The sequence below is a fragment of the Limulus polyphemus genome, unplaced genomic scaffold (assembly GCF_000517525.1).
Source record: "Limulus polyphemus unplaced genomic scaffold, Limulus_polyphemus-2.1.2 Scaffold5659, whole genome shotgun sequence".
In the NCBI taxonomy this organism is placed as follows: domain Eukaryota; kingdom Metazoa; phylum Arthropoda; class Merostomata; order Xiphosura; family Limulidae; genus Limulus; species Limulus polyphemus.
Window position 1 is genome coordinate 5,004 of NW_013671269.1, and position 10,949 is coordinate 15,952.

General features: G+C 37.3%; 1 protein-coding gene across 1 annotated transcript in view; it reads right to left on the reverse strand.

The window, feature by feature from the left end:
* Window positions 1-4,465: 4,465 nt before the first annotated feature.
* Window positions 4,466-10,949, reverse strand: part of LOC106472842 (guanine nucleotide-binding protein G(o) subunit alpha-like) — a 33,376-nt gene continuing 26,892 nt past the window's right edge. The window contains exon 5 of the mRNA XM_013933509.2: window positions 4,466-4,627. Within this exon, the coding sequence (XP_013788963.1) occupies window positions 4,466-4,627 (162 nt within the window). The remainder of the gene's footprint in view (window positions 4,628-10,949) is intronic.

A 10,949-nucleotide genomic window follows, 5' to 3' on the forward strand; every position in this document is an offset into this window, starting at 1 on the left:
GCATATACTAGTATTGTTCACGTGTAATGTTGTGTCTTTGACACGCTAAACATTAAATGTGAATTACAAAATTACTTGAGATTAAAATCTAATTTCAATATTATTAGGGCTCACCAAAAATATGTTAAAATGATCATTTCAAAACTTTAATTCATAATAAGCTAATCTAACTATGCTTGATCTGTATGGCTTTTTACTTCAATTTACAAATTACAACAGTCTATAACCATCATAAATTGTACAGTTCCTACAACTTTCTGATACACTCAGGAACAAAATACATAAAGTAAAAGCTTTTATCAAGCTATTTAAGTGTCATCTCCTAGTAGTACTCTTCATTAATTTGATCTATTGGGAGAGATTGTTAAAAATTCCATTTAGGATAATGTATTATTATTTTTGCGTTTTACAGTTTTGAACTGGGTTTGATCTCACCTATTTTACATAATAATGTAGTTTAAAATCGATAAAAACAAGAGGGAGCCCTCAATAGCCGCAGTGTTTCAGGCAGGATTAGAGTAAATTAATCTGTGACGCCCCCCCCCCCCCACACACACACACATTTTTTTTATTAGTCATATTTTTATGTGCCAGCAATAACAAGCGTGGCATTTTGGTCGATGAAAAAACCGTAATAACTTAATAAACATTATGACGTATCAATGTTTCAACCACTTTTAATCAATTCATTCTGGTGTTCGACACGAGCGCCGTTTGTTTTATGACCGACAACGTAGGCAAATTAACGTGCAGAATTATACGCGGACTTTTATCTACGTTAAAATACTTTTCTTTTATTTGCGAGCTTTCAGCTCTGTTACCGGCGCCTTCATCGGGCAATAATGTACTTAACAACTCCACGGATAAACGAATTTGTATTGCTCAGTATATTGTTGCCCGATGAAGGAAGGATTCGGTAAGCTGGCCGAAAGCTCGCAACTAAATGAAAAGTATTTAAACGTAGAGAAACGTCCGCGAATAATTCTACAAGCGTCTCGTCACACAGTAAGAAAACGTTACAGTGTAATCATGAATCCATGGGATCAGGAAAGGTCTTTAAACTAGGCAAACTGAACGTAACTAGTTTATTTACCCTTAATGTATTCGATTACGTCTTGAGTAAAAACTGCTGTTTAGCGTAAGTGAAATATCATAATTACTGAATAATCCGTCGATTTTATCCGGTGCAAAAGGTTTCTTTCAGATATGCGCCCCCCCCCCCAGTAGCGCAGCGGTATGTCTGCGGACTTACAACGCTAGAAACCGGGTTTCGATACCCGTGGCGGGCAGAGCACAGATAGCCCATTGTGTAGCTTTGTGTTTAACTTGAAACACACACATACAGATATTCGCGAAACGTTTGCACAAAGGATATCTGCACTGGCCGCCCCTAATTCTGAACTGATAGACTAGAGGGAAGGCAGCTAGTCAACAACACCCATTTGAGTTACAACTCCTGAGTTACTCTAATTAAATTTCACCGTCACTCTAAAATCCAAGGAGCCATAGCGCGGAGCTAGATTTTACAGCAACACAAATCACAGTTCGGACCTAACCACTTGGCCACACCCGGCCCACGTGCAAAACGAGAGTTCCCTCATGGAAGCCAGAGACGTAGCCCTAAATGAATGAGGTGAGAAAAGAGTTACAGATTTTCAATACGGAAATCATTGTTTGTTTGTTTGTTTTTGAATTTCGCGCAAAGCTACACGAGGGCTATCTGCGCTAGCCGTCCCTAATTTAGCAGTGTAAGACTAGAGGGAAGGCAGCTAGTCATCACCACCCACTGCCAACTCTTAGGCTACTTTTTTACCAACGAACAGTGGGGTTGACCGTCATATTATAACGCCCCAACGGGCGAGCATGTTTGGTGGGACGGAGATTCGAACCCGCGACACTCAGATTGCGAGTCAAACGCCCTAACCACCTGGCCATGCCGGACCTTTACCAAGAGCTGACTTGGACTCTACACAAGTTTTTCTGCTTGAGTCGAGAGCAGAATTTTTATACGAGAATACAAAGTCCAATAAGATATCTACCAACCATGTTAATTGTGCACGCTATAATTTAATTATCTTATACAGAAGTCATTAGGTGTAGTCAGTGTGTGATATGTGAATGATAGTGATAGCTATTTCTATCTCATGCATGAAACTTCCTGAACACTGAATAGCTATGGAAAAATTCGTAATAAAACTATCAAATATGTATCATCACCTCTGTTACAAAACCTAGACTCCTGGAGCAACAAAGAAAACTTTGTCGCCATGGTTACCATCACTAGGAAGTCCGAGACTAGATGAGACACATATAGGCACTGAGCGCACGATGTCGGCGGCGTGATGGTATATGACCTTATTATCGTGAAAAGGCCAGAAAATAAGACAGATATTTTCTGATATTAAGCATGTGCTTGGTAATCGGAAGTCTTTGTTTGGGAGGGGGGGGGGTGTATAAAATGACAACAAATTCACAGAAACTAATACATAGTTTAATAGTTTATAGGAATCACTTATCACAGACTAGAAACGTGAGCCTAGAATAATCGATATATTTTTCTTCAATATAAAGACAATTTTGCACTCATACTCGGGAATATGGTTGATATGTATCAACCGAAACGCTGTAAATCAATTGGCATTAAACCATCGGTTGATGCTTAAAACATCTGATGCACCATAGCTTCTACTGCAAGAGTTTGTTCGTTTGTGATTATGCACAAAGCTACACAAGGGCTATCTGTGCTCTGCCCACCACGGGTATCGAAAGCCGGTTTCTAGCGTTGTAAGTCCGCAGACATACCGCTGTGCCACAAATTCCTCTTACACTAATTTGCATATTACGTCTTTCCGTTTATACATATCTTTACATTATACATACGTGTTACAATAAATTTATTTTCCCCAAATTAGGAGTTAACGCACTCAGCTAATTCCTAGTTGCCAAATAACAGGTACTTTGAATTAAAAACTTGAACAGCATCTAAGATTCTGGCCAACCCTAATTTACAAATGCTGATCGGATGGAAGGGTAATAACTGTGCAGCACCCATCGCCAACACAACTAGTCTTAATAAAATGGCGGAATTCAGTGTCAGGTTTATAACGTACCCACAGATGAAAGTGTGCAGCCCGAAACCTTAACTTCTAGAACGCTTGGCCCTCAAAACAAAACAAGTCTCAAACGACTCGAACATTTACTTCAAAGTTCAAAAACCTTTTGGTATTAATTGTACAAAAAATAAAACCTAAACAAAACTTATTCACACAAACAGTTGCTAACAATTTCATAATATATATACATCTATTTATATTTATTTTCGATATTCAGATCACACGAGACTTGCACGTTAAAAGAGAATGGTTAAATATCATAATAAGATAATAGATGAAATATTTCGTTTTATAACGTTATCGGATCAAATAAATTTATTAGCAAGCGTTTTATTTTGCACAACGACAAATAATTTCTAACATCTATTATATATTTTTTCCTATCAGCTACGTTCAACTCGCTAGGTGGCAGTGAAAGTGAGTTTCCTGCCCAGTAAAGAAAACCGTTCAACAGCGCATATCAGTGTCCAATCCATGGTGTTAAATCACTGTTAGTGTGACTAAGGTAAGGAACTGAAAAGTGTAATAACTCAGTTAAAGTATGCTAAATCTGACATATTTCATGTTATACTACTTGTGGATCGCAATAGGTTGAAACAAGCACTTTCAATGGTATGATGTAATTCATGACGTCATTTAACTTTTTACTTATAGCTCAACTCCACAAACAGAGAGACAGAGAGGAAGATAAAACAAAGAGAAAGGGGTGAAGGAGATAAAGAGAGGAGAGAATTGAAGGAGATAAAGAAATAGAGACAAAAAGAAAAGAGAGGTGATGAATATAGTGAGATAGAGACAAAGAGGGAGAGAGATGAAGAAGATAAAGAGATAGAGAGAAGAGAGATGAAGAAGATAATGAGATAAAGACAAAGAGAGAAGAGAGATGAAGAAGATAATGAGATAGAGACAAAGAGAGAAGAGAGATGAAGAAGATAATGAGATAGAGACAAAGAAAGGAGAGATATAAAGAGATATAGACACAGAGAGGAGAAAGATAAAGAGATAGAGAAAAAAGAAGAGAGAGGTGAAGAAGATAAAAGATAGAGACAAAGTGAGGAGAGAGATGGAGGGGATAAAAAGATAGAGACAAATAAACAAATAAAGAGATAGAAACAAAGAAAGAGGGAAATAAACAGATATAGAGATAGAGACAGAGATAGGGAAATAAACAGATATAGAGATAGAGACAGAGATAGGGAAATAAACAGATATATAGATAGAGACAGAGATAGGGAAATAAACAGATATATAGATAGAGACAGAGATAGGGAAATAAACAGATATAGAGATAGAGACATAGATAGGGAAATAAACAGATATGGAGATAATTATTTTAAATGTACGTATACTCACTATTTAGCGCTGTCGTTTAGCTGGTACTCGTTTGACCGCGCGAAACATTCTTGGACACCTGTGTCCATCCACAGCCGTTTAATAGCACACAGTAGCTCTTCAGAAAAGGGTTCTGTATCTTCCATTCGAGCCACTACATCGAAAACCAACTTCGCGTCGGCCTGTTAGAGAGAGAAATGAGAAATCACATGCCGTGGTAACTACGCGGAAGCCTTTAAAAATAAAATTGTACTTATCTAAACCATCAGGAAGTCCAGAATTAACTTTCAGATTTTTTTATCAACCACACTATATGTAAATTTTAAGAAACACTTTGAAAAATATAACAATAAACTACAGGGGTAAAAAAAAGAAACATTATACTGAAAAACAACACAATTACTGTGGGCTAACAAAACAGAACATTAATGTGCTGGCTAATGCATAATCTTTGGGTTGAAATTTCTCCACTATAAACATTCACACACACGTAATAAAAATGCAACTTCACAATACAACAATGTATTTAAATTAACATGACTCTTGAACTGTGTTGTTAGAAAACACGACGTGTAATTATATTGTTGCAATAATAAATGGTGTTATAGTCCCCACAAATCTCTGTGTTTACGAAACATAATTTATGTCCTTGTGGAAGAAAATATTCCTTTGTATCACAAATACAGGGTCTTCAGAAAAAAGACGCTCTATTGTTACTTGTATTTATCTACAAGAAATGCCTTACTTACAGCATTGATTTTGGTGTCAAAGAACGCACGAGGCTTGCGAGGTTTTGACTGTATTGTGTTGCCCTCTAGCCGAAATTACAGCTACTGGGAAGAGCACCAATCAAGTAACACTAGCTGGAGTTCTGGAAAACCTTGGTAGACGTATAGATGTTTTTGGATGTCAATGGTTGTCAGAACTTTAAGTATACATGTGGGCGTGAGCCAAGAATTCTTCTCCAGTAGATATCTGTCACTTGTTGGCGATAAATTCAAACAGTAAAATCCAGTTGACAAGCCGAAATATTTTTCTCTACTTTTATCACAATAGTATCAGTGAATAATTCACTTACGCTGCCTCATGGGTTACTACAGTTGTATCCTTAACTTCCAATAATTGTCTTCTTTTCGTCAAAGTCCACACAGGTGAGTTCAATTAGTTTAGAACACCCTTTGACAAGATAAATTATTCTCCTTATCTCTATCAAACTGTTAATCTCGCTTTAAAATTTCAACCATTAAGGTTATTCACTCTTACAAGGTCTAACTTCACGTTTTCTAACTTTTCTCTCATTGAACTTCTCTTTCACTTGACTTTACTTCTACTCCGCTCCCGCTCGTTTGGTCGCAGCTAGTTATATGTTTATCACTGAGGCCTCTAGAATTTTCTATAGCCTCGACACCAATGAATTGCAAACACAACGTACGGCTCTTTCGGAGTTAGGTAACCAAACTTGTCATAACTATCGCCTTCAAAATAATTGCTTTTAATTCTCTTGTTATAAAAAACTCAACAATCTACTACACACTAATAGGGTTTACTTTTAGAGAAATTCTGCTGACTTACCGAACAAACAGAATGTTTTTGCGCATAGAGAGATAAAACAACAACACACAAAGAATTAGTCAGACCAAAAAACGACCGTTGTGTGATTACCTAAAAACCTTTCACCTGTGGCGGAGACAAGATGTACAAATATTAACACAGGTGTCTTCAAATATTCACAAAAATATTCTAATCAAACATTAGATGTATAAAAATCTCGATCTGAGCTTTTCAAAGTCACATCTCCTTAAAAACGCGACAGTAATAGTTTTATTGATATTTTTGCTGAAGAGTTGAAATATGCAGTGGACTGCTCCTGTTTTGCTTCTTGAGTTGTCCATGTTTTGGTTTCTATGCACGACGCCTTATTTTTAAGTCACTTTATATATATATATATATATAAACACAAACTGATGCATATCTCAGTGAGCTGATAAAATATTTAGATAAATTATTTGATTAAAAAATATAATAAAAGTAGTGAGTAGAATCATAATCGACGTATACATTCTTTCCAAAGTGCTGATATTTCAATCCATTAAAACAATAATCGTTTTACAAAAAGTGACTATAGATGGCGCTGTGAAAATTTATTGACCAACGATTCTTGTTATTTAGAAATTGCCAACAATTTCTACTGTAATTCATCGATTTTTTCCCAAGTTTTTGAGTGCCCAAAGGTATTTCACGATACAAGTTTTAAACTAAGCGTTACCACAAGTTTCTCGAACCTTGTTGGAACCAAAAAATTGGACTTGTCGAGTAATTAGTTGACATTCATTTCCAGTGTTTCATAAAATGATAATACAGAAATCAAATTTTACGTTTTTGTAGCTCTTACATTTAAATAGTTGAGATACGACATTACCAGGAGGCCCGGCATGGCCAGGTGGTTAGGGTACTCGACTCGCAATCGGGTCGCGGGTTCAAATCCCCATCACACCAAACATGCTTGCCCTTTCAGCCGTGGGGCAGAAATCCATTTAAAACAACAACAACAAAAAAAAAAAACCGATTTACTAATTTTGTCCGCCAACTTCGATGGGAAACATATTTGTTTTGGCCTAGCACGTTTCAGAAAGACATGATAGGCCATATATAGGCTATAACTCTTGTACTATGAGCTTTATATGTAAGTAATCCGTATGAATTATGCTTAACATAAATAACCATTCAACGTTTTGGTTACTTCAATTGTTTTAAATAAAATAAACACTTATTTGTAATTGGACTAGTTGTTTCCTAGAGAGGTTACTAATAAGCGAGTACTATAATATAGAAAATAATAAAATCTATAAAGGAACCTGCCAATTACAGGTATTAGTATTTTCAACCTGAACGACACCTTATGTAACACATCGGCTAAACAGACAATTGACAGGCCAATAAGGTTAAAGCATAAGGGTACCTACTTTAGAATTGATGGTTAGAGGGAGGGCAACCCAATCATTAAGTAGCACTCGCCGCCTACACGGCTATTCTTAATTCAGTGCCACAATTATAACACCCCCACAACTGAATGTGCGAAGCGTTCTTGGCGACATATTGCAGCTCGGACTTTGGGCCTCCCGATTCGCAGTGCGACATGTTAACCAACAAGTCACTATAGGTACATGAAGGTTAAACAGATTGGTAACTACCTTATATAGTTCGTTAAAGAATAAAATGATTATAAGCGTCGAGAAGTAACCCTGTTTTACTACACTGGCTTGCATTGCTACTTTTACTGATTTGTATACATTTTTGTGAATAATAAAGATATATTTTACAGGCTCATAACGTGGATGAGAAACAATCAATAAACAGACAATGAACTGCTTTTACTCCACGTTGAGATATATTCACTGCTAGTTTTCGAGCATTTAACTCCATAAATCCTATCTGGCGGTAACTAGTCCAAGTCATGTTATTATCCACCTTTTAAAAATAGACCACAAGTTCCGTGAAGCATTATCGTTTGGTTTGAAACAAATTTCAGATCAACAAATTATGTTTGAGACGATTTTTTTCAGTGTTTTCTTGTGAACTCTAAGAATTTGTTTATATCAATTTTAAAACAAAGATGGCGAGTGGAAAAGGCCACCGAAACGTTTTACTGCTGAGAAAGCAATGAGCGTGTTCAATCAGTTAGATGAAGGAGAGAGTGATGACGATGGCGATTCTGATCTCCAATTTGACTTTCGAAGAGACTCTAGTGATGAAAACGAATCAAAAAAGTAATCGAGACCCAGTTACAGTACTTCTCAGTCAGTTGATCAGAGGAGGGCATTGCCCCAACCAAGACCTAGTGGTGCAAAGAGACCACGAAAGCGAGCTCCAGCTAGATATGATCCACCTCCTAGATTTACATCCACTACCAGAGCCAGAGATAATGATTGGAATGAGGTAGATCTGATCCACCGCCTAGATCTACATCCACTACCAGAGACAGAGATAATGATTGGGATGAGATAGATTTGATCCACCGCCTAGATTTACATCCACTACCAGAGCCAGAGATAATGATTGGAATGAGGTAGATCTGATCCACCTCCTAGATCTACATCCACTGCCAGAGACAGAGATAATGATTGGAATGAGATAGATTTGATCCACCTCCTAGATCTACATCCACTACCAGAGACAGAGATAATGATTGGAATGAGATAGATCTGATCCACCTCCTAGATCTACATCCACTACCAGATCCAGAGATAATGATTAGAATGAGGTAGATCTGATCCACCGCCTAGATCTACATCCACTACCAGAGACAGAGATGATGATTGGAATGAGGTAGATCTGATCCATCGCCTAGATCTACATCCACTACCAGAGACAGAGATGATGATTGGGATGAGGTAGATCTGCAATATATGTTAGCTACAAGTAACGACTGTGAGTTTTTGCCGAAGAACTGGCGTGATCCTGGTGTAACCGCTGACATCACTGATAACTCAACGCCCCTCGACTGTTTAAGAGCTCTGTTTACAGAAGATGTAAGTAACGCTCTCATCACTGCTATCAACGACTACACCAAAGCACAAGTTACAAAGAGAACGCGTGCTCAGAGACGGTCGAGGTATTTGAATTGGACTCCCTTTACCCACTATGAGTTGCTGAAGTTTCTTGCAAAGACAACATAAATGGGCATCGACAAACGACCTAGTATTCAAAACTACTTCGCCACCCACCAGTCCTCTAAGACGAAATGTTCAACAGGGAGATGTTTGAGGCTATTTACCCACCATTGCTTCATGTGGGTACCCGTGGGGGAATAACAAAAATTAAGAAAATTGAAATTTTATGAAGTATGGTGATAATTATTAGGACATCATCAAAATAATTCCGACAGAACGTGCAAAAAATTATAGGTTTAAAGAGTTAATGTAGCCATCGTCTGGCTATATAGAGAGTTTAATTACGACTGAAATAATTGGAACATTAATGGCGCATCTCGTGAAAACATTAGTTTATACATTATTTATGGGGTTTTTGTATCCTATTCAATCACCATATAGTAAAAAATTAATTTAGGAGTGTGAGTAATATAAGAACAGTGGGCCTAATTCATTATTTGATATTATACATCGGATCGAAGGTAAAATTGAAATGAGAATCTGTGACGTAGACTCAAAAAACAAAACAAAAAAAATCAAGTTGAATGAAACGGGTTTTCACGAATTTTATTTTATTCATACTACAGTTGTTATTATTATTATTTATGTTAAAAAAGCTTTCGACTCCGTCTGGCATAACAGACCTAAATTCAACACACACCCCCCCCCCCATGTTTCTATGGTGGATAGCATGTTTCCTCGTTCACAACACTCCTGTTAACAAGGCCGAAGTTCCGTGAGGATAAGTACTAACCCACCCACCCCGCTAACTCAAGCATTTCAGTATGCTGATGACATAGTATTATGAGGCACATCCAGTAAGCCTTTACTTGCTGCCAACACAGTTAAAAATGTTGCATGAGAAGTGGCGGATTGTTATCAATACTTCAACAACTCAGACGATTATTTATCACAGATGTTTAAACAAGAAATTCCCTAGAGCAGAAAAAGTCCATCTAAAGCTGTATAACACACCCAGCACCTCGGCGAAGAAAATTAAGTTTTTTAGTATTACATGCAATAACAAGTACACCTGGGATTTAAATTTACATTCTATACAAAAATTGGGCGTGTATAAGAATCAACCACAGTACCTCTGACGTAAAGAATACCGCGTTCAGGGCTATAAAACCTCCACTTTCCCACTTATTTATAAAGTTATCATTATACCCCTAATGGATTACGGTCATATAACATACAACATGTTTGATAACAGCTTCCATAAACTACAAACACTTCAAATCCTCGTATTACGTAAAGCGCTCCGCCTCCATACTTGATACTATGTAGATAGATTCGTTTATTACAGCAGCTAAAAACTGTGATCAAAATTAGCTTCTAAATTCTACAAAAAAAATAAATAATAATCCTCAAACACAAATCCCCTCTGTCATCAATGTTTTCTACCTCCTTATGCCAAAGATAAACCTACCTTTTCAAGTTGATGAATAGCACCATTCGCACCATGTGTTTGTTTGTTTGTAATTAAGCACAAAGCTATACAATGGGCTATTTTCTATTCATTTAAGCTAAAGTTTTGTTTTTCCTCGCCTTTTTATTTGAATGACTCCTTTTAGTTTATTCAGCTCTATTTCCAGCTTTTATGGTAGCTCGGGCACTGGGCGCGTGTTTTTTTTGTTTTTTTTTCTCGGGGTACTCCAGTTCCCCTCCACACCTATAATCTAATGTTTGGCATATAATTTATTGATTCCCTCCGTACACTAACATCAACCACTACCGCGGGCTTAGCCTTCCTTCAGTGTACGACAGACGTAACATCAACCCCTACCGCGGGCTTAGCCTTCCTTCAGTGTACGACAGACGTAACATCAACCCCTACCGCGGGCTTAGCCTT